Raw genomic sequence first — 23,867 nt, 5'->3', positions numbered from 1 at the left:
TTTCCCCACCTGTAAGATGAGCTGGAAAAGGAAATGGCTGACCACCAGCGTCTCCGGCAAGAAAAACTCATATGGGGTCCCAAAGAGTCAGACACGACTGAACAAGGAATTGCTTCCTAACGCTGGGATCGTCCAAATGTGGGATGGGCTCCTCAAGGAGCAGTGGGCTTCCCCGTTCCCCAAGAGCTGTCAGAGGGGGCCAGGGAGGTTGTTAGGGCGGCTTCCTGCTGGGGTGGGGGGACCCAGTGCCCTCCGAGGGCCTTTCCAGTTCTGACCGGTCAGGAGGTGACGAGGGGCTGCAGTCGGGGGCCCCACTCTTGCACCTCAGTCACGTTTGGAGTCTTCCGGTGGTGGCCCATATCTGCCTTCTACCATCGAACCAGAGAGGGGTCACAGAGTTGATTTGGGAATACTGCTGGCTGAGCTGTCGCTCTGCCTGCTGCACAGACAGCCAGATTCCTCCTACATGGGTGGGAAGGGATTTTTCCTGCACGGCTTCCTTCCCCGACAGCCTCTTGGGCTCCACAGTTATTTCTGGGACCCCCTGGCACGGCAATGCCCGTCTGGCTTTGTGGAGTATCTCACGGAATGCCCTCCCCAACGTGGCTCCATCTTAGCCGCCCCTGACTCGCCATTGCACTCTGCACTGCTGCCGTCCTGGACCAGCATCACTGGTATTCTGTATTTTCCACACTACCTTCTATCACAGTTATTGTCCCGCGGGTGACATCCCCCCTCAGCCAAGATGTTTTCCATCTTTGTACCCCCAGAGCTAAGCAGTCTTAACCCATGATTAAAAAACTGACTTCCAGTCAGCAGGAAATGAACCAAACAAGATGTGCCGGCAGTCAGGAACCCAGGCCAAGGACAGTGCTTGGGCAAAGCAGCACCCAAGAGAAGCAGGGATAACTGTGAGCCCACCTGAGAGGGAGGAGCAGGAGGAGGAAGAGAGGCAGACAAGGAGAAGGAAGAGAAGGGAGAAGAAGAGAAGGGGCTGAGGAGAAAAAAAAGGAGGAAGAAGAAGGAAGAGAGAAGAAAAAAATGAAGGAAAAAGAGAAGGAATGGAGGAGGAGGGGGAAAGGAAGAGCAGAGGAGGAAGAGGGGGGGAGAGGAGCTGAGGAGAAGGAAGAAAAGGAGTGGAGAAAGAGGAAAAAGAGAAGGAGTGAAGGAGGAGGAAGAGAAAAAGAGGGAGAGGAGGAAGAAGAGGAGTGAAAGGGGGAAAGAAGAGAAGGAATGGAGGAGGAGGGAAGAAAGAGAAGAAGAAAGGAGGGGAAGAGGAGGAAAAGGAAGAAGAGAAAGAATGAAGGAGAAGGAAGAGAAGGCAGAGACCCGTATTCGACTGGACCTCCATGAGCTTGATGAGGGAGTTTAGCCAGTTGTTTATCTCTGGACCTTAGACTCATCCTCTGGCCCCTGAAGAGTTGAACCAGATGATATGGAGGCCCCTTCCAGCTCTGACGATCTGTGACTTTTTTAATGGTCCTTGACACCTGCAGGAGGGACAACTCAGTACGGAGAGCCCTGCTGATGCGCTCACTTCCCGGCCGCCTCGGCCTCATGCCTACGGAAGAATTCCTCTTTAGTCCTTGAACTCCCAAACAGTGAGATATGCCAGAAGTCCCAGCTCTGCACAGGTGGCTTTAATTAGCAAGCTAATTAGTCAGGGAGGTTGGAGTGTGGTTTCTCAGGAATGTTCTGAAAACGCCTGGTACCAGGGGCACTGGGACGTGGGAGGCCTTCCTCCTCGTCTGCTCCTCTTGGTCAGATAAAGAAGGCACGGACAGCCGCTTTGTCCTTCCTGTCCTCCCTTTCCTGGCGAGGGAGGCAGTGTGGTGCAGTGGATAGTGCTGGGCCCAGAGCCAGCCATACCCGGGGTCAAATCCTGGCTACTAGCTGTGGTATCATGGGCAAATGATTACTCTCCGTCTCAGTTTGCTGAGATCTGTAAAAGCGGGATAATAACAGCACCCAGGGTGGTTGTGAGGATTAAATCAGATATTTTCAAAGTGCTTATCACCCTGAGGTGCCTAATAAATGCTCATCTCTTCCTTCCACCTACTTGTACGATCCTAGCAGTCTGCTCTCTGTGGTGCTGCTTTATCACTCAGAGGATTACCCTTGGCACACAACTTGTGGATTATTTCTAGGACAAAAGCCCACGATGCCGTTAAAACATGAAGGATGGGCAGCCACTGAGATGGTCTCTTCATTTCTCCGGAGCTCTGATCTCAGCAAGGTGGGTATCTTCCCCACAGAACAGACCCCAGCCCATTCAGGCCTCTCTATTTCACCTGAACCCCATCCCCCCCACGAAGTCTCCCCCAAAAGAGGGGAGTTGAAACAAGCAAAGGGTCGATACAGTCTGGTATGGACAGAAGTGGACAGAAACCCCTTTTCAGACCTTCTGCGGTCCCTTCCCGCTCAGAGAATCTGGAATTCTGGCAAAACAATCAAATAGAACGTATTCTCCTCACCTCCCTTCTCTGTTCCCCCCATCCTCCTCCTCCTCCCAACACCTCTTCTGGTAAACCTCGAAAAATCTGAGATGAGACACCTGTAGACTTGACTGAGAAAGACTGGGGCCCAGGTCCCTTTATTCGGTTTTATCCTAGTGGTTCAAGTGGAAACTGGACATGAGTTCTATGGGGCCTGCAAAGGTTTTGCTACCAGAACAGCAAAGTCTGGTGTGCAGAAGCATCCATCACCCCCCCTCCTATCCCCAGAGCCCGAGGCAGAGCTCCCCTCCTCACTGCTCTGGTGCAAAATGTTCCAAGATGGACTCAAGGCAACGAAAACTACAGGTTAGTTTGAAGAAAGCAGCACATATAGCTCCAGAGGAACTCAAAGACAGAAAGGAAGTTCCCATTCACCCCAAAATTGTCAGAACTCCTTTTGTGAGAGCAAAGGACTGGAAACAAAGTGGGCGCTCATCATCTGGGGGACTGCAGGCTAAAGAGTCTGCAGTATATATAATAAAATAAAATATTACTGTGCTCTAAGAAATGGCAGAGATGAAGGCAAAAGTATTTAAAAACTTATGAATCAATGCAGGGAAACAATACACACAATGCCTATCATATTATAAATGGAAAGAATCAAAAAATTGGATACTGGGTAATTATAATGCTCAAGCTCGGCCCTGGAGAGGTTAAGAAAATGCACATTTCTCCATTTCAGAGGTGGGGGACTAGGGATCAGGAACATATTGCATCTGCTATGAGACATGGCTAATGTGTTGGAAAATTTATTTAATTCCCCCCACCTTTCTTTTTACAACTCTGTTATAAGAGGTAATTTGTTGGGCACAGGAAAGGGGAAGAATCTATTGGATGTGAAAAAATATAAAAGCAAGATATCAATAAAAGTAAGATAATTTTCTTTTAAATATTATACCATGCTAAGGGATAGATTAAGAGCTATGCCGCAGACAAAGGCCTATAATCCCCAATAACCCCTACTGGGGCCTGCATTTGGGGCTCTCTGGAAATTACTGAAAAAAAGAATCTCCGCAAGGGGTTCAGCTAGCTCTTTATCTCCATCGCCATGGCACTGGCTCTATTCATGTACAAGAACAATGGGGAGTTAAATTGCCATCATGGACTCGGGATTCCATTTCCTGACACCACGTCTTTGAACAGCTTGTCTCACATGCTGGGAGTATACTCCCTTTGTATCTCTGTGTCTTAATGCCCCTAACTCTCCTCAAGACTCAAGGAGCCACTTTCTACAGGAAGCCTTTCCTGATTCTCCTGATTGTGACTGTTTCCTCCTCACCCCAAATTTATCTCCAATTTAGTTAGCTATTAACATGTCATATCCCACAGTAGAATGTAAGCTTTTGGAGGGAGGGATTGTTTTCTGTCCTGACCTGTTTTGTGTAACGTAAAACTAGCTTTCTCCTCCAGCCTTTTCATTTACTGTTTCCTCCATCTTCTTGTGCTCCTCCTGAACTGCCTTCTGTGGACAGAACTTCTCTGGCCATCCTTTGCTGTTCTAGTTATGAGACTGACTTCTTGATCCCCAGTGCCACACGACTCTCCCCTTCCCACAAACACTCAATAACCTCTCCTCTTCTAAGGTTTCTTCGATACCCATTTATCACCTAATCTAGTTTTTGGTGGGTATTGTTTGCAGACATCTCAAACAATCTCCTTTCTTCAATGATTTTAGAGCCTGTCTCACAGTCTTTCTCTCCTCTCCAACTGCTGCCCTCATACAAAAAAAAAAAAAAAACTTCAACATACATGTTGATATTCTCTCAAACACACTAACCTCTCAACTCCTCAATTTCCCATTTACCACAATCTACTTTTTCACTGTACTGCAGCTACCCACAAAAATGATCATACCTTTCTTCCCTTATCTCCTCTTTTACCTATTTTGCATCAAGGGTGGCCCTTCTTATGAGAGTAAACCCCTCTGTGTACACAAATAATCCCATTCCACCCTGTCTTTTCCAGAAGATTGCCCTCCTCCACTAATGTCTTCCTGACTACTGGCTACCTCTTACTGCCTACAATCATGTGCATGTTTCCCCCTCCTCAAAAACCCCTCAGTTTATCTGTCCATCCCCACTAGCTCTCATTCTGGATCTCTCTTTCCTTTCCTGGGTGAACTACTTGAGGTGGCCATCTACAACAAGTGCAGCACCACCACTGCTCTGGTCAGCAAGTCCCCTCACACCTGGACAACTGAAATAGCCTGCTGGTTGGTCTCTCTCCCAGTCCATTATCTACTCATCTGTCAAACTAAGCTCCTTAAAGCCTAAATCTAATCATGTCACCCCTACTCCACTCCATTCAGTTATCTCCAGGGGTTGTTCCCTATTACTTTGAAGATCAAATGAAAAATCTTCTGTTTGATCTCAAAAGTTCTTCATGACCTGTTCCCCTTGTATCTTTCCAGGCTTCTCATGCCTTGCTTCTTCCACATAATCTATGATCTAGTGATATTCTCCTCCCTCACATACAATATTCCATCTCTAACTGAGCATTTTTACTGGCTGTCCCGTATGCCTGGAACACTCTCTCCCATCTGCACTTTCTGACTTCCTTTGTATCCCACCTTAAAGTTCACCTTCTGGGGGCAGCTAGGTGGTGCAGTGGATAGAGCACCAGCCCTGAAGTCAGGAGGACCAGAGTTCAAATCTGATCTCAGACACTTAACACTTCCTAGCTGTGTGACCCTGGGCAAGTCACTTAACCCCAGCCTCAAAAATAAAATAAAATAAAAATAAAGTTCACCTTCTTCCCAGACTTCATTAGTGCTTTTCCTCTGATACTATGCTCAGTTTATTGTGTCTGCATCTTGTTTGTACATAGTAGTTTGCATGTTTTCCCCCCTCAATGGGACCATACTCCTTGAAAGTAGGATTATCTTTTGCCTTAATTTCTCCAGCACATATCACAGTGCCTGGCATATAGTAGGCACTTAAGTACTTCTTGATTGACTAAGTATTGAATCAATGCTGAATAAATGTCTGTTACATTGCATTGACCATATGGTTCTCTATGCCTGAAATTCTTGAGATCAGTCCTCCTATGTACTAAGAGTTGACCAGCTACACTAGCTGGACTGGGAAGTAATCTTTACCAAGTTGGCCCCAAGAAGGTGATGAGTAGAAAATGGCTCTCCAATTATGCATCAGACCTTGAAGTACCAGGTCATAGATTGAGATTACTCAGTGTTCTCAGGGATTTCAATGATTCATGAACAAAATGATTTGCAAGTGACCAGGACCATGCACTGAAGTGATCCCAGAAGTGAAAAAGAAGAAGCGTATAGATCAGAGATACTGTAGAGAACTGGATTAAGAGACCTTGGGTAACTCTGGAGAAAGTGACTTCAGTAAATCGGTGAGGTCAGGAGCCAGATCGGCATCGGCTCTTAGAGTCTTTTGACTCATGGCCAGGCTCCTTCTCCTGTCTACCATGCTGCCTCTCTGAGGCACAAGCACAGTGTCCCGTGCCCCTCTTTAGCCACATAAATCCCCATCAGTCCCAGAGTCACTGTGCTCATCACAGTCAGGCGGCCTCAAAGGGCCTTGCTAAAGACTCTGCTCTCCAGAATTCCTCTTCTGGTCAAAAATCAGTAAGAAAATAATTATATTTTGAATTTAGCAAAAACAAACAAACAAAAAGAGCCATGGCTCAGATAGGGAGCAGATGTGAACAGATATCTAAGCTTCTAAATGCAATGCACCTTCAGAAAGAAAAAAAGAAAATGTGGTGAGGGTCACCAGCCAGTCTGGCTTGCTTCTCTCCTGAAGCCAAGGATACCGTCCAGGTCTACAGGTGGGTCCATGAGGAGGGTTCATCCCCACCAGGCTGTCCAGCCTCGGTCGGCTGTCTTCAGTCTCTAGGATTTCTTCTGGTGGAAGCTCCTCTCCCAAAGCATATCCCAGTAGCCATGGGGCTAAGGGCTCCCAAGGCAGGGACCACCTAAACTTAAGTCCTCCTCTGGTGTCAGGCACATTGAAGGCACTTGTGACTTCAATGAAAGAGTAAATGGTTACTCGTGTTAGAGCCTGCATGGGGAATGGGGAAATAGGAGATCCACTATTCTCAGACCTCATCTAGAGAATGGCTCAGTTCTGTGTGCCTGCTGTGAGGACCCTGATTAGCTGGGGAGCATCCAGAGAGGGCCACTGGCACGGTGAAGAGCCCTGAGTCCATGGGGGATCAGCTGGGGGAGCTGGGGGTGGCTGGATTGGAGAAGCAAAGACAGAGGAGTCAAAACAAAGAGACTAAATGATGTGGTGGAGAGAGTGGGAGTCCTGGGATCAAGAAGGGCTGAATTAAAATCTGACCTCAGACATTTACTAGCTGTGCGACCCTGGGCAAGCACCAGTCTGCCTCAGTTTCTTCAGTGTAAAATGGAGGTAATTATAATACCTACCTACCTGAACTGTTGTGAAGCTCAAATGAAACGACATTTGTCAAAAGCTTAGCACACTACTTGGTACCTAGTAGGTTTTTAATAAAAGTATATTTCCTTCCTTCCTTCTCTCCTTCCTTTCATTCCTTCCTTTCTTTCTTCCTCCCTCCCTCCTTTCATTCCTTCCTTTCTTTCTTCCTCCCTCCCTTCCTTTCTCCTCCCTCCCTCCTTTCATTCCTTCCTTTCTTTCTTCCTCCCTCCCTTCCTTCTTCCTCCCTCCCTCCTTTCATTCCTTCCTTTCTTTCTTCCTCCCTCCCTCCCTCCTTTCATTCCTTCCTTTCTTCCTCCCTCCCTTCCTCCTTCCTTCCTCTCTTCCTTTCTTCCTCTCTCCCTTCTTCCCTCTTTTCCTTCTTTCCTTCCTTCCTTCAAGCCTGGCTCTGCTCATTTTGACACATCTTTGCCAAAACAATTTATCACTTGGAGATTGATCCTTCATCTTTGCCAAAATGTTGGTCCTTTCTTTTCAAAGAGAATCAATGACACTGTGATGTACGGGTCAGGGTACATTGTGTTCCGCTGAGGCTGATCATTCTAAGAGGAGTTCAGAAGGTTCCACGGGCATAAGTCATCCAGAATAATAATATATATTGCCAAAATAACTCATTACCCGAGGACCAATCCTCCATGGGGCTGGCTGTGGAGTGACAGCTGACAGGCCCCCAGCGGCCCATGTGGGAAGCCTGTCAGTGTCTGTGCTTTGCTGGCGTGGCCTTTGAGAGCCTGGGGTCACCTGCACACCCCGACGAGGCACCAAAGGAGAAGGCCATCAGTGAGAGGAATGAGGCCGATAAATAAGAAAACAGGAAGGAATCTTTCAAGTGCCTGGTAAAAATGCCGGGTGTTTACAGAGCGTGTGACCTCAGTGGATTGTTTAGTTCCACATTAAAAATGCTCCATGTTTCTCCTTCCCTCCGAAGGGAACCGATCTGAACTGTCTAAGTATAAAGAAAAATAAACACAGGCAATTGCAGCCTTCATTCAAGGGGTTCGGCAAACAGCACGTTGCCTCCAGCTGTCCCCTGAGAGCCAAGGCAATGTGCTTCAAAAGGAAGGCAGAGGGCATTGGGCCCTTTAATCATGACCATGATGATGCAATCTTAAATTAATTAGTGCTACAATTGGCTGACATTCAGCATCTGGGGAGTAGGGGGAGCAACTTCCTCACACTCTTGAATATCCAAGACTCTTCCCCAACTTAGTTTTCCTCCTGAAGTTCCAGTCTCTTCCCCAACCCAACTTTCCTCACGCTCTTGGAACTTCAGCTTCTTTGAGAACAAGGAACAGGAAGGTCACTGTCCAAAGCCCTGGTGAGACCCCGACTCTAATCTTCCATCCAGAGGCCAGGGAATCTAGAACTACAAGAAGCTGTTCTAGAACCTGACCCCTTGCCACCTTCTCAGTCTTCTTGCTCCTCACATCCTGCTTCCTCCTCCCTCCTACCCTGCCATTCCCCGGCCCAAACACCCTTCTTGCTACTTCTTGAAACAGACACTCCATCTCCTGAATCCGGGCATTTTCCCTGGCTGTGCCCTCTTCCAGGAAGGCCCTTCCTTCTCATCCTCGTGTTCTGGTTTCTGGGGCTTCCTTCAAATCCAAGCTGAAATCCCACTCTCTCCAGGAAGCCTTTCCCAAACCATTTTGATGCTCATGACCTCCCTCTATTTATCACCTCCAATTCATCTTGATTCTATCTTGCTTTTACATGATCACTTCACTGTTGCCTGCCTCAGTTTCCAGAGTTAATAATAGCATCCCCCCTCAGGATTATCGTGAGTATCAAAGGAGGTACTTGTACAGGGCTCAGCACAGTGGTACATAGTAGGTCCTCCATAAATGTCTGCCATTATTAGCTGCCACGGTTGGCTCCCGGGGGCAGAAGCGACAGCGTGATGGTTTCCGTGCGGCAGAAGAGCCTCGCCAACGGGAGCTGTCTGGCTGCGGGAAGCCCCAGCGGGCGCTGACTTTTCCAGCACTGCTGAGGTTCGAGCAGAAGCTGGTGACATCACAGCCTAATTCCCTCCTTTGGGATTGGTTAGAGGAGACATTCTGACTCGGAGCGAATGCGATTCTGCAGCTACAGGGAGACGGAAGAAACTCTGACGTTCGTCGGCAGACTGGAAAGAGCTGGGAAAGGTTCCAGTTGCTCCCCCCTTCCTTTTCCTCCTGGTACCCACTAAATTATCAGTCCAGAAAACCCAGGGAAAGGGAAAGAAAAGGGCTGTCTTCAAGAGGGCTTCCCCAGGACAGACCCAGACGCCGGAGCGATGGAGAGAACCTGCAGGAGACAGATGGAGGCAGGGAAGAACTGCCCGGAAGCAGACATTTCCACTTGGATGTCACCTGCGCATCTCAAACTCCACATCTTCAAATAGAACTCCAAACTCCTGCCTTGTCTCACCTTCTCTGGATCAGCCACATTCACGGTGCCAGAAGCATCCTTCATCCTCCCTCTCACAGCCTGCCCTCGCCTTCATGTGCTCACCACAGCCAATCATTGCCAGGTTTTCCTGATTCTCTCAATCTGTCTTCCCTTCATTAATGCGACCCTATCGATGATGCAGATGCTATCACCTCCTCCCCGGCCTTTTCTCTCTCCTCTTTAATCCACTTTCCAGTAGCCCCCAAAGCAATATCCCTAACGCTCAGATCCCACTGCCGTTCCCACGCCACTTATTGCTTTCAGGATGCAAACTCTGCCATCTCACACCCTGGCCTATCCTCCCGGCTGGCTGTGGATGAATAACGTTCACACGCTCATGTTCTAGCCAAACCAGCCTCCTCCGCTCCTCCTACTCCGCTTCAGCTCCATTTCCTGTGCCCCTGTCAGGCTACCCCCCACACCCTAGATCGTACCCCCCTGCCTCGGGCCTTAGAATCCCTGGCTGCTTTCCAAATTCAGCTGAAATTCTGCCTTCTGTGCCAATGGTGTTAAATGCAGATCCAGGAGATGATACACATGGTTCCCGGCCGGCAGCATTTTGACTTAGAAAACCACATATTCACATTATCAATATCCTATCGTATTTTTATTTCTTTTATTAAGTCTTTCCCTATTGCATTTTAATAAAATTGCATTTAATTGCAATTTAAACTAATTGCATTTAGTTCAGCTACAGGTTGCCCCTCTTTGACAGCTCCCCCTGCTATCCTTCCTGGCCCCGGGCCCACCCCCATTTCCTTACATACATTTGGTCCTGGTTCCCATTTGTGTATCTGTGTTTATGTTGCTCCGTCCCACAGAAAGGAGGGTTTCTCAAGAACAAGGACTGGTTTGGGGACTGCCCAGAGCCCAGCACAGTGCCTGGCACGTGCTTTGGAAGCTGCTTTACAACTGGGGGGGGGGGCTCGCTTGATTGCTTAACTGCTTTCCCATCATGAGAGGTCCCTTTGTTGGGTTGAGCAGATCTTTGTTCCAGTTGCACTGCTGGTCACCGAGGCCCCTCCTGCCCTAAGCTGCTCTGCGTCTGTGATCGCACAGATCCTTCCAAGAAGAAGGCAGATCCTGAGAGCTGAAGAGCTAGCGTTATCCCTGGGAGCCCCTTCTCGGCCGCAGGCGGGGACCCCAGGTGGGCAAGGGAAGGAGAGGGAGCCAGACGGGAAGAGGGAGAGAGAAGTAGGCGTCTGGTCTCGGGGTTCTGAGCGGGGGTCAGCCACAGACTGATGGGAAGCAGGACCCCGCCGCGGGCAAGAGGTCAGTGGGGCTCCCGGGCCGAGCGCGCTGCTGCTTTCCAACGATCTGGGGAGAACTTAGAGAGGATCAGCCGAGTGACATCGGCCCAGCCCAGGACACTCAGAGCAAGCTGGCGAGTACACAAAGGCGACGGATGGCCAGCCCTGGCTGGCTCCCGGCCCTGGGGGGCCAGGCTGGAGGCTCTCCCTCCACTCAGCACCATCCATTGTCCAGCCTGATCTTTGAATGAGACACTTCCCTGAAGTTACCACTCCTTTAAAAAAATTATCGTGTCTTGTTTTATACATTCCCATCATTCCCACCAGTATTTTTTTCCTTCCCCTGCTCTCTCCCATCCCATCGAACAAATAGAGAAAAAATCAATACATTGAAAAAGTTTCAAAACGTGCAACATGTAACTGCTGCCCTCTCCCACTTAGGCCAAAATGCCCCGGAAAGAACGTTAGGCCGGAGTCGCCTCCTGGCTCTGCTGCCTGTCCCGGCTGAGACCTCTCAGGCCTCTGGAGGCCCTCTGCTCCTGTCAGGGCCTTCCAGCTTTAAGCTTCTGTGATTTCGGTTCGTGATTGTCAGGATCCGATGGGATCAGAGCTGCTTTGATTTCCCACTCTCACGGGGAGAGAATCGGTGCTGGTGATGGATGGGGAAGGGGTATGTTTTGGGACCCGGCGCCTAGAGCCCGCCAAGACCCAGAGACCGGAGGGGTCCCCGTGGCATCCTGGGGGCAGGGAGCTTGAGGAGCTCTTTTCCCATCTGTGAATGACAAGAGCCCAGGAAAAGGCCGCATCTGGACGAGTGAACTCCGGGGCTCTGGCACTTTGAGGGGAAGGAGAAAAATGCACCTACCACTGGTTTTCATTTAAGATGCAAAAACGATCTCATTGTATCAGGCTAAATAACTATCGCTCGTCTTATCTAGTGATTGCTCTTTTTTTCAAAAGGCCCCTCTGTTCGTCCCCTCAGTCCCTTAGCTGAAAAAACCAGCCCATTTACAGCTTGATTCCCCACAGGGTCATTTTCCGTTCTATTGGAGAAATCCCCCCAATAAAAATGTCAAATAGAGAGGGATTCTGGCTCCCCCCCAGGAAGAACCTGGCCTCTTTCCAGGGCAAATCCATTGGCCAGAGACTGCCCCAAGAAAAGGCCATTTGCTTTGGTGGAGAAAAAGGGAGAATTGGGAAAAAAAAGAATAAACTTTAAGCCGTGGGCCTCATCTTCCCACATTAATCTGGAAATACTTTTCAGGCTGAAAAGTTTCTTGAAATGATGATGAGCACTTCTGTGACTATCGGCAGCGATGGATCCAGCTGGGGCCCTCCAAGGAAGGTTACATCAGCATGGGTCCAGAAAGACAGACCAGGGGCCCCAGGATTCTGGCCGGGGGGGGTGATGGTGGCCCCCAGCGGGTAATTACGGGGGGATAGTGGAGACACGAGGAGGCCTCTGTTATCTCGCTACAGGCAGATCCCTGCCAGTCTCCTACGTAATTTGGCACTCAGTCACTAACTTTGTGGGCCTCAGTCTCCTCATCTGTAAGAGCTGGAATAAAGAGCCTTATGGATTGTTGGAAATGGAAGCTTGAGGAAAGATGATTTCCCCATCTGTTCCCATGGAAATCATTCTCTCCTCAAGGCCCACCATTGGGCCAGAAACCTTCCTTGATTCCCCCTCCTCCACCAAAAAAAAAAAAAAATCCCCTTCCTCCTCCGAAATCCCCTCCGTCTGGAGTTCCCCTTTGTTCCCAGCATACTAGACTTTGCATATTTTTTCCTATGCGTGCGACTCCTGGAGGACAGGGGCTGAGTGCTCTTTCTACCCAAACAACCGCAAGAACCTAGTATTTAACAGAGGTTTATGGAACTGAACTTTTGGGAGGCAGAACCCTAATATAGATTTTCTCAGTCTTTTGATCCTAAGTCTCTATTTTTTTCATGCTCTCTTTTGGGACACAAAATGGGATTCCAGGATGCGGCTCACCTTGGGAAACAGCAGCCAGGTGTGCCGGGAGCCAGGGACGAGCATGATGGGCCCAGGTATGGGGGAGGCAACTGTTACAGTGCGGGAAAGGGAACCCAGCATGGCTGGGGAGCCAGAGATTTCCCACTTTTTATCAGGGCTACATGCTTCTCTCTGCACGTTCGAGGCCGTCCTCTGGGGCCACGGAGGAGAGAGCAGGCCCCTGGGTGTCTGAGGGCTATCTCTAGTTCTTTCAGAGGGTTCCCGTGTGCCCAAAGCCTTCTCCACGCTGGAGCCCGAGGGCTTATCAGCACCCCGCTCTGTGCTCTAGGCAGTGCTGTGGACGCGGCGTGGGGACGACGTGGCAGACGAGGGACCCTCTCTGATCCCGTGGGGGAGGGAGCTTATAACTCCTCAAACACAAGACAGCTCTCCAGTGAACAACCATGGCGGCCCCTCGGGGGTGTGTGCGAGTGGGTTCCAGTTCTAGCATTCTACCCCCAATGGGCAGGATATCCCAGGCCTGTGGCCCTGGACTGTGCTACCTCCCCCCTTCGGGGTCCTCCAAACCCATCCCGGCCTTCCGGCCCAGCTTCCAGGAGAAAATGCCTTTGCCCAGTCCCGGTGCATCCTCGCCCAAAGCTGCTGATACATCATCAATGCCACCGGCACCTCCAATAAGCTGTGTCTCCCGTAAGCCCTTAGGGCTAGGGCTGCCTTGTTCTGTCTTTGTTCCCTTGGCCTAGCACAGCGCCCGCCACACAGAAGTTTGTCAGTAAATGCCCTTAAATGGAAATCTGCCTTCCTGCAGAGCCAGGCCTTTGGAGGAGACTCCCCCGCCCTCCCGCCGCTCTTCCCCAGCCCCTCGTCTTTTCTCCATCAGACTAAGCGTCCCCAGCTCCTTCACCTGGTTTTCAGATGGCAGGCGTCTCAGATGCTCTCCCCTCGCACCTTTCTGGCTGCTCCCTTTTAAATACACGCTAGTTTATGGCTGCCCTTCCTCAAACGCCGGTGCCAGAGCTGGAGGGAGCCTCTTGGCCTTTGCAGTTTCTCTTAGGAGAACCAGCAAAACATTTTCTTCTAAGTTTCTTCACGCCTGGCGAGAGCATCTGGAGGAAGCTCTGAGGGCGATGAAGCAGAATAAAGTGGTTTGGCTGGAAGGGGGATTGGAGAACCAAAGGAGTCACCTTCTGCCTCCAACAGTGTGAGCCAGGATGTGCCTCCAGCCAGAAGCAGCAGCCAGAGTTCGCCGGCCAAGGGAGAACGAGCCGCCCCCTCCAGACTTTAATATGGTATGGTTCCGAATTGGCTCCGCCAGTGCTTCTGGGACCAATTTGGTTAAGCCCGTCGCTTCTCTGGGCTTCTGCTGCTTGTTGTGTACATTCCTTTCTGAGGCCCCTTCCCGCCCTGTCCTGAGCCCCTCCAGCTCTGACACCCCCTGTAAGGTCCCTCTTGGGTCTCAGTGGGCCCGTCTTTGGCCAATTCCATCCCTCTCATACGTCTCCGTACTCTAACACCGTCTCAGCATCTAGACAACTTGAATGGTATCCTTTTTTCTCCACTTTGCTCCCAAGCATTCCCAGCTCCCCCGTGGGCTGCGGCCGGGCCCCGGGCCCCAGGCTGCTCTCTGCTCTGTCAGGCCGATGACGGCTCCTGGAACCCAAGGCTGGGCCCTCCCTCGGCCCACGGCCCCACTCACCCAAGCAGTTGTGGCCGTCGTGAGCCAGCATGAAGCCGTCATAGCAGGTGCACCTGTAGTTTCCTGGGATGTTGATGCACTCGTGGACACAGCCCCCGTTGTAGTAGTCATTTTCACATTCATCTATGTCTGCAACACAGAGATCACAGGGGAGACGTCATCAAAGCGGTCAGGCCTAGGTCCACGGCGACAGACCTACAGTGTGCAGGGACCACAGGAGACACAGGAGGGCTTGGAACCTGGATCGTCAGGAGCCGTGCAGTGTTGGACAAGGATTTTACCCTAGCTCCTTGATGCCTCCTTTTGTAAAATGGGATTAAGTAGTGATGAAAGCTCCCTCTAAGTCATCCAATACCGTGGGTGTAATTTATCATTACCATTGGGGAAAGGGAAGGGGATATTTGTCAAGCACCTACTACGTGCCAGCTGTTTTACTAATCTCATTCGGTCCATTGGGCAACCCAACCAATCAAGGGGACAGCAGGGAAGTGGGAAGTGATTCTCTTCTGTGACTTCACAACTACCAGAGCAGGGTTCCTCTACCCCCCACAACCTTTTAATCCCTGACCCTCCACCATTCTAGCTTGTATTCAGTTGCCAAATGGCCCCTTAGAATCATCAGCATCACCAAGTTGGAAGGGCAGGACCTCAGACCTCAGCTGGTGTTCACACAGCCTTGGTTTGAAGACCTCCAGAGGAACTCCCTCCCTCCCCATGTCACCCATTCCCCTTTAGGACAGCTTTCAAGAGAAGGAACCTTTTCTTGTTGTAATTCTTCACTAGTGTCTGACTCTTTTCTAGGCAGAGATGCTGGAGTGGTTTGCCGGTTCCTTCTCCAGCCCATTTTACAGATGAGAAAACTGAGGAAGACGAGGTGAAATGATTTGCCCAGAGTCACCCAGCTAGGAAGTGTCTGAGGCTGGATTTGAACTCAGGACTTCCTGATTCCAAGCCCAGTGCTCAGTGCACCATGGCACCCCTTAATGCTGATTCATTTTGCTTTCCTTGCAATATTTCTTCATAGATGTCCGGACTATTTTACCTGATCCGGAGGTCAGAGTCCTTTCCGTGTCTGCCCTGTGCAAGTCTGTTGCCGAGTTTCTTTCTTCTTGAGAGGCTTGCTAACTGGGGACTCTTTCTTTCCTTATTGTCCTTTATCATTCACTTTCTGACTCTTTCCTTTTAATGAGTTTCCCTCAAGGCTGGACTTCAGAGCCCCATCCCTCATCTCCCACACTGGGACTAGCTTAGGGCTCTGCTCCAAGTGACTTCTGGGGGAATGTAACTGGCTCCAACCGGCTTTCTCTCAGCCTTAGCAGAGCCCACACGAGCCCGCTTACTCCCTCTTTCCCAGTTCTGTTGCCTTACTGTCGTGGCACAGAGCACTGCTGGGCAAGCTCCCGCCTTCTGGATCTCTGAGGCTCCGTGAGGAATATTGGTAGGGGGATAGGGTTGCTGTTTGCAAGCCCAGGGATTGGCTGATATAGTCCTGTCAGCCCAGTTTGGTGGCAGTGAGGGGAGAGTGCTGAGTGAGCACGTAAGGGGTAGGGAATAGCCACTTTTTTGTTGCTAGCTCATCTTCTTCCTTTCTTAATTCCGTTTGGATTCTTTGTGTCATCAACCAGTGAGACAATTAACTTTGCTTTATCTCTTGTGTATGTGCCCTATTTCGGAAAGGTTTAAGGAGATTCTGAGGATCAGAGAAAAGCTCTAAATCTCCATTTTATTGGTCGTGTGATCATAGAGGAAACGGGTTTCAGGAATGTTCAATAAGAGAAATATTCCCCTCACTGAAAATACCTAGACTTAAAAAAAAAGACACAATAAACCTATTTTCTCTAGAATTCTCTACAATTATGAAAATAGCTCACAACCCCAAAAAATGGTATGTTTGACAGAAACAGGAGAATAGAACAGGCAGACATTCACAACCAAGCCACCTTGGCAAACTCACCCAATTGATTGAGAGATGTAGGGAATATTTAGTGTTGGTTGAGTTTTCTTTTCTTTTTCTTTTTTCTTTTTTAATTTGTTTTTCCTGAGGCCATTGGGATTAAGTGACTTGCCCAGAGTCACACAGCCAGGAAGTGTTAAGTGTCGGAGACAGATTTGAACTCAGGTCCTTCTGACCTCAGGGTTGGTTCTCTATTCACTGCGCCCCCTAGCTGCCCCCCTTTTTAAGTTATTAATTTATATGTCATATTTAACAGATGTAGTGGTAAAGTCTTTCCTTGCCCCAATAAGATGCTTCCCATGAGCAGAGGAAGCATAGCACGGTCGAGAGAGTCGGGAAGAGCAGGATTCAAATCCTCCCTCAGAAACTCAGCACTGTATGGCTCTGGGTCCATCCCTTCCGTTTCCAGGGCCTTTTCTCTGCTCTGAAGGAGTTGTTCTCAGTGGTCTCTAAGGTCCCTTCCAACTCTGCATCTAGGATCCCATGCTAATCCCACATAATCCTTAATAATCCCATGTTAATGATGGCATAAGACTTCACGGTAGCTCAATTTAGTTCAACTTTGAAATATTGTCCAGTTGATGACCCACGTTTGGATGGTTAAGTCCACTGAGCTATAGAATAAAAACATGCTTCCCTTTTCCTTGCTCCCCGCCCAGTGATGCTGTTTGTCTGAGACTCAAGAGAATCACACAAAGGAAAATAAAGAAATGCTGGGGGGATCAGAAAGACCACAGTATGTTGCCAAAGATCTTTTCATGCATGAGGAAGTGGCGCAATCAAAACATAAAGAAAATATGGGGCATAAAAGCAGGTTCTCTGGGCTCATTGCACGATCAAAGGAGAACATGTGCTCTGCTCATCTCCATGATCCATATGGATCGTCTTTGTAGGTTTTTGTTTTTACAAAAAGCCATGGATTGCTAAGAACCGGACAGGGTGGAAAGATGTACATGGATGGATGTGATCCACTCCAGTGAAAGAATAACCCACTCAGATGACATAATAGCTTAACTGACGTTCTAAAATATATAATTATTATCCTTATTTCAAAGATGAAGATCTTGAGGCTTGGAGAAGAGGAAGAGCAAGTGTTGGATGGATTCTGGAAGGCTTGGGAAGCCAGGCTATGGATTTTGAAGATATGGGCAAAACATGAATACTATCCAGAGGAAATCACTAGCTGGAATCAAGCCAGGATCGATGTCTTTGCTGTCGGCATGGGACAAACATCTATTTGCTAAATCCCGTATTTTTACAGCATTATAGAATGTCAAAGATAAGAAGGGGAGAGGAAAAAGTACTTGGATAAAGACCAAATCAGGAAGGAATTTAGGGTTAGAAATGTTCATGTTTGTCACTGAATATATACTACAGACACCCTGGACAGAAATAAGACATAGATGAGGAATTTAGGTAAGGGATCACAAAACTAGCTCAGAGACATGATGTGAATGGGGGAGGGAAGACTTCAGTTAACCAGAAATCTGCTAGAGCAATCTTTCTACCATCAGCAAAGAAGCTAATGACATCTTGGCTTGCTTACTGTTCATTTCTTCAAAAGAAAGAGTAACCCACAAGGAAAGACTGTATTATGGGAATGTCGAGGGAAAACTAGTTACCCGGATGCAAATGATGGGAAGAAGTGACCTTGAGGGAAATGACCCCTTCAGTCTGTACATAGTCTGACCAGAACCCAACAAATATCCATGGGATCAGAGAAGAAACGATAGGATCCCATAATCTAAATGCTTCAGGAGTCAGCTTAAAAGGGATGAAAGATGCTCAAGAATGAGATTCTAAAGATATAAAAGGAAACAATTTCAACGAGGAGGGGGGAAACAGGATTTGCCCAAAGATGGCTGTACAAGGTAGTCCCCAACCAATTTAGATAAAAGAAGAAGAAATAGAGATGGAAGTAGGGCCGGATAGTGGAAGAAGAGTAGAAGAACATGGAATATAAGAACAGTGTCAGTAATTCAAAGCTTCCACTGAACTGAATAAGGCTGTTGAAGGAAGCTAAAAACAACCAGTTATATTTGGAGAAAAGGGACTAAAGAAGGGATAGGACTTTTGCTTGAGCTAAATGGGACGAAGGTAAATGACATCAAAAGTAAAATCCCCCCTCCTCCTCAAAAGAAAAGGACTTTTCGCTGGAAGGGACAGAGCAAAAATAATGGTTGCTGTGAAGAGCTAAAGAGAACATCTCGACATCCCATTTTGGGCCTGGAAAAACTACAACCTTGGGTCCTAGAGCTGTCGGACAAAACAGCTAAGCCGTGGTCAGTGAGACCATAGGAATGGAAGAGGAATGACAAGGCTGGAGGGGAGATCTTGTCCCTTCTGCTCGCCACCTCTGGGGTTCTATGAGCACTTCTCAAGTGTGTTACAGTGGGCACTCCTCCCTCTGTGGCCTGGACTAGATGGCTCAAACATCCTCTGCCAGCTCTTAAAGTCCCTGACTCTGTAACCTTGGAACAGGAAATGTCAGAGCTAGGGGGAGGGTCCCTAGAACAGGGAATGTCAGAGTTAGGGGGAGGGTCCCTAGAACAGGGAATGTCAGAGCTAGGGGGAGGGTCCCTAGAACAGGGAATGTCAGAGCTAGGGGGAGGGTCCCTAGACAGGGAATGTCAGAGTTAGGGGGAGGGTCCCTAGAACAGGGAATGTCAGAGTTAGGGGGAGGGTCCCTAGAACAGGGAATGTCAGAGCTAGGGGGAGGGTCCCTAGAACAGGGAATGTCAGAGCTAGGGGGAGGGTCCCTAGAACAGGGAATGTCAGAGTTAGGGGGAGGGTCCCTAGAACAAGGAATGTCAGAGCTAGGGGGAGGGTCCCTAGAACAGGGAATGTCAGAGCTAGGGGGAGGGTCCCTAGAACAGGGAATGTCAGAGTTAGGGGGAGGGTCCCTAGAACAGGGAATGTCAGAGCTAGGGGGAGGGTCCCTAGAACAGGGAATGTCAGAGCTAGGGGGAGGGTCCCTAGACAGGGAATGTCAGAGTTAGGGGGAGGGTCCCTAGAACAGGGAATGTCAGAGTTAGGGGGAGGGTCCCTAGAACAGGGAATGTCAGAGCTAGGGGGAGGGTCCCTAGAACAGGGAATGTCAGAGCTAGGGGGAGGGTCCCTAGAACAGGGAATGTCAGAGTTAGGGGGAGGGTCCCTAGAACAAGGAATGTCAGAGCTAGGGGGAGGGTCCCTAGAACAGGGAATGTCAGAGCTAGGGGGAGGGTCCCTAGAACAGGGAATGTCAGAGTTAGGGGGAGGGTCCCTAGAACAGGGAATGTCAGAGCTAGGGGGAGGGTCCCTAGAACAGGGAATGTCAGAGCTAGGGGGAGGGTCCCTAGAACAGGGAATGTCAGAGCTAGGGGGAGGGTCCCTAGAACAGGGAATGTCAGAGTTAGGGGGAGGGTCCCTAGAACAGGGAATGTCAGAGCTAGGGGGAGGGTCCCTAGAACAGGGAATGTCAGAGTTAGGGGGAGGGTCCCTAGAACAGGGAATGTCAGAGTTAGGGGGAGGGTCCCTAGAACAGGGAATGTCAGAGCTAGGGGGAGGGTCCCTAGAACAGGGAATGTCAGAGTTAGGGGGAGGGTCCCTAGAACAGGGAATGTCTGTCCTCCAAGCTGGAGGGGCCTTAGACAGAAAAGACCACAGTCTTCTTCCATGCATATAATCTCACTAACTCTTCACATCCGCCCTGGGAGGCAGTTTTATTCCTCCCATTTAATAGACAAGGAAAGATGAAGCATCCTCCATCAGCACACCCCTCTGGAGCCAGAGTTTAAGCCTTATATCTACCTAACAATTCCAGGGAAGGACTTCCCAAGTGTTGGATGCTCTTCCCACACTAATCCTAATTACAGGTGGGAGGGGGCAGGGAGGGGGATAGGGAAAGGGGGGCAGGAGGAAGTCCCCAGATCCCCACGTGGGAAGAGCTCTTTGGGAAGTCTGAGAAGGCCCCACGCTCTTTGGAGGTTACAATCTGATAGAAATCCAGACGTGAGGCAAACAAACGTCCTACGGCCTTCAAGTATCCCCTTTCCTAAGAAAAATAAATTGAAGCCTGTTTGAGGAAATCTTTACAGGCTCCAGGAAGAGAGGAATCCCAAGAGAAGCCCCTGACTAGGCACATTGATGCCCGTTGCCTGCGGTCACTGGGAGCCCTCCCCTCTCTGCCAGGCTGGGCCCCCTAGGTGTGCCGCTTGTGCTTCTCCCTGCCCAGGCTGGGCCCCTGCTCTCTGCCTCCTGCCCAACGAGGGCAAGAGGGAGCCGGAGGATCCACTGCATTGAGGCTGCAGGTCCTCAGTTTCCAGCAGAAGTGGGTTAGACCAATGCTTTGGAAGGTCCCTTCTAGCCCCGCAATCTCAACCTTACATGCCTGAGAGTCTGATTTCAGTCTCCTGCCCTGCAAGAGCCTTCTTTGTCCAGATCAGTCCCTAGCGGTCTCCCCTTGAAACTACCAAGGCTCCCATCGACATTTGTTGGGTTCCGGTCAGACTATGTGCAGACTTTCTTTTCTCCAACAGCTCAGCTCAAGCCAAGAGACATTTACTGCGAGCCCACTGTGCAGAAGGCCCCGCCACCCTGGAGGCCGGAGGGCTGGGTCCAAACCCTGACTCTTGCGCTAGAAACCAGCTGGTTCCCCTAAGAAGATGAAGAGGAGACATCATTGGGGGCAGAAGGCCCAGGACCTTGGGGGGCAAAGTCCTTACTCTGCTTGCCCTCCCTGTTTTCCAGACCCCTCCAGGGACTGTCTGCATTAGAACATAAGGCCCTGGAGGGTCAGGACTGTGGTTTATGTGGGTATTTATATCCCTAGTGCTTAGCAGAGTGCCTGGCCTATAGTAAGCCCTTGAGAAATCCTCTCCTCCCTGTCTCTGTCTCTGGGAGGATCCAAGCCCCAACTATGCGGCAGATCCTGAGGGAGGAGCAGCTAGGAGGCGCAGTGGATAGAGCATCAGCCCTGAAGTCAGGAGGACTTGAATTCAAATTTGACCTCAGACACTTAATACTTCCTGGCTGTGTGACCCTGGTCAAGTCACTTAACCCCAATTGCCTCAGCAAAATAATAATAAAATGATACTTTCTAATTGCAAGACACTTTTGCATACACAATTCCATTTTATATACAAAACAACCTTGGATTTTAATAATAGTAGAGTTTTCCAGGTGGGGAAACTGAGACTCAGGTAGAATATTGCAACATAAAGTGTTGGATTTGTAGTAAGAGCCCTGAGTTAGCTAACCTCCATGACATCGGGCTAGTCACCCAGTGTTGCTCCTCGGTGTCCGGTTCCCACCCTGGGACTGACCTGTCCCCGGGTCCCTTCCAGCCCTACATTCAGAACTGCACAATGAGAGCACTTCGAGTCCGAAGGGGGTTGAGTGACAGGACGGAGAGGCTGCAACTCCCACCCCCTGAGCCCCGCCAGATGCCTGTTCGGAGTGGGAGGGAACTTTATAACTGCCTTGTGTGTGTGGCCCGGTTCCAGTGGTCAGAGGCAGAGTCAAGGGTCCCAGCTGTGTGTTGGGACACAGCCATAAGCCTTTGCCACAGGCATCTTGGCTCTGAAAGAAATGTCCTTTCAAGGGGATGACAGCGAAACTCAGAGAAAAGATTCCACGTAAACTCCATGGGCCAGACCTCGCGCATAAAAGGCTGATTGTAGAAAAAAAGCATGAAATCTAATGGCTGGAGAATTAGCAAGAAGGGGCTGAAAATCCTCCCTGAAAGTCAGTGCTGGGAGAGGCCTTGGAACCTGAAACACAAACTTAGGAACTTCCCTGTTACCCTGGAGAACGCCCCCATCTTCCCAGGCCCCAGCTCGGCACCTAGGGGCCCCCACCCATCTCCATCCAATCCGGCGCCGGGCCCTCGCCACTCTGCCTTCGGCAATCTCTCCTCTGGCCCCCCTGGAGCAGCCTTCATCCCCCGGAACCCTTGCAATAGCTGCTGCTTGGTCTCCTCTCTCCAATCCTGCCGCAGAACTTTGGCTGCGGTTCCTTAGAACCTGGAACTTCAGAACAGGATGGAATTTTAGAGCTCAGAATCTCAGTCTGGGGAGGACCGGGAGAGTGTATGATCCAAGCTCCTTTTCCAGTGGGAACCCGGGCAGGTGAGAAGGGGCTCTTTGCCGGCTTCCACTTCTAACTCTGCATTTAACTAAAACCTCCTAAAGATCCAACAGTCAGCAGGAGCCATCTTCTTCCCTCCTCTACAGAGGAAACAAATAAAAGACAGAGTTGCTCATTATGGGGTTTTAACAAGGTTACCCAAGCCGACTTCTCTGGAGGAAAATATCAGCGGCACCGGAACCCGGGCCAAGAGCTCCCCACAACGCTCTTGGGGAACCAGAGGGGAGACACTGGGGGACTAGGGGGGCTCCATTCAATCAGGCTTTTTCTGCCCCATAAAAATAACGATTTTTCTGTGGTGCTGAGTTTTTAATCCTATTGTCGTGAGTCAGAGCTTCCTTTTTTATTTCATTCAACACCCTTTTTGGACATTTTCCTAAGCGGTGCATTTTTTTTTCAGCCCTCTGTCTCACTCCATGTTTCCTCCTCTTCCCCCTAAAGTGCTGCCCCTGGAGTCTTCACGTCTCTTCCCTCCCAAGCAAGGGCATCAAAAACCAGAGGGTGATGGAGTTTTATCCGGGGACAACTCTTATTATTATCGAAAGGTGGCTGGGGCGAAGAAGCTGCCCTTCGCCCTCAGCTTTTCCTTCGTCGCCTCGGCCAAGTCACGGCCCCAGCGCCCATTGCTCTGGCTGTTGGAGCTGGCATTCCTCCCAAAGGGGAGGACCCTGGCTCCTGAGGGCTCTGCCACTGGAACCCAGGCTCTGGCTGGCCCAGGCTGTCTGAGCTAAGGAAAACCTAGAGTATGGGCGTTTGGGGCCCGGGGACACGGCAAGTGAGGATCAGCTGCCGGGGGGTGGCCCGAGGAAGCCCCCTAAGGTGGCCGCTGCTTACGATCGCTTGGAGGAAGATTGTAAGCTCATTGAGGAGATGGAAACTGGGAGAGCATTTGGTCCAGTCCTTTGGGTTTATGGAGTAAAGAAGTGAAGGCCGGAGACAGGGAGCAGCATGGCCCCTCGAGGTCTTCTGACTCCAGGCCCAGAGGCTGCACCGTGATGGAAGCAGAGACCACAGCCTTTAATAAGAACCCCAACTACAACCATGATGATAATAGCTAGCATTTACATAGTGCCCACCATGTGCCAGACAATAGGCTTTATCACTATTTTACCACCCCGTGACATAATTTCTATTATTATCCCCATTTTTCGAAGAAGGAAACTGAGGCAAAGAGAAGTTACAGAGAGCTAGTAAGTGACTTGCTCAGGAGGCTGGATTTGAATTCAGATCTTGACTCCAGGCCTGGAGCTCTTTCCACTGCACCCCCTATACAACGTCTCTGTACTGATCACATAGAAAGTATGTCTCTCAGGGTGAGCTCCACTAGGCCCACAGCTAGGCAAAAGTTCTGTGGAATTCCTGTGGCTACTGGGGAATACCTTGGATGGAGGTCATGTGACCTCCTGTTCCAGATACCACGACCATTTCTCTAAGAGATTTCTGCAAAAGCTACCACTATTGGGCTTATACTCAATGGCCCCAAAGGTCCCTTCCATTTTCTAAATCAT

At 49.8% G+C, this 23,867-nt stretch overlaps 1 protein-coding gene across 10 annotated transcripts in view; it reads right to left on the bottom strand.

The window, feature by feature from the left end:
• The window catches only part of SCUBE1 (signal peptide, CUB domain and EGF like domain containing 1), a 207,979-nt gene that overhangs the window by 163,993 nt on the left and 20,119 nt on the right, over nt 1-23,867 (bottom strand). For all 10 annotated transcript variants that reach the window (XM_074271909.1, XM_074271911.1, XM_074271913.1 and 7 more), the window contains exon 3: nt 14,280-14,408. In XM_074271909.1, coding sequence (XP_074128010.1) covers nt 14,280-14,408 — 129 coding nt within the window. The remainder of the gene's footprint in view (nt 1-14,279; nt 14,409-23,867) is intronic.

Source organism: Sminthopsis crassicaudata, chromosome 5 (assembly GCF_048593235.1).
Source record: "Sminthopsis crassicaudata isolate SCR6 chromosome 5, ASM4859323v1, whole genome shotgun sequence".
Taxonomy (NCBI): Eukaryota; Metazoa; Chordata; class Mammalia; order Dasyuromorphia; family Dasyuridae; genus Sminthopsis; species Sminthopsis crassicaudata.
The sequence above is the reverse complement of the archived record's forward strand: the minus strand, read 5'-3'. Positions and strand labels throughout refer to the sequence as shown.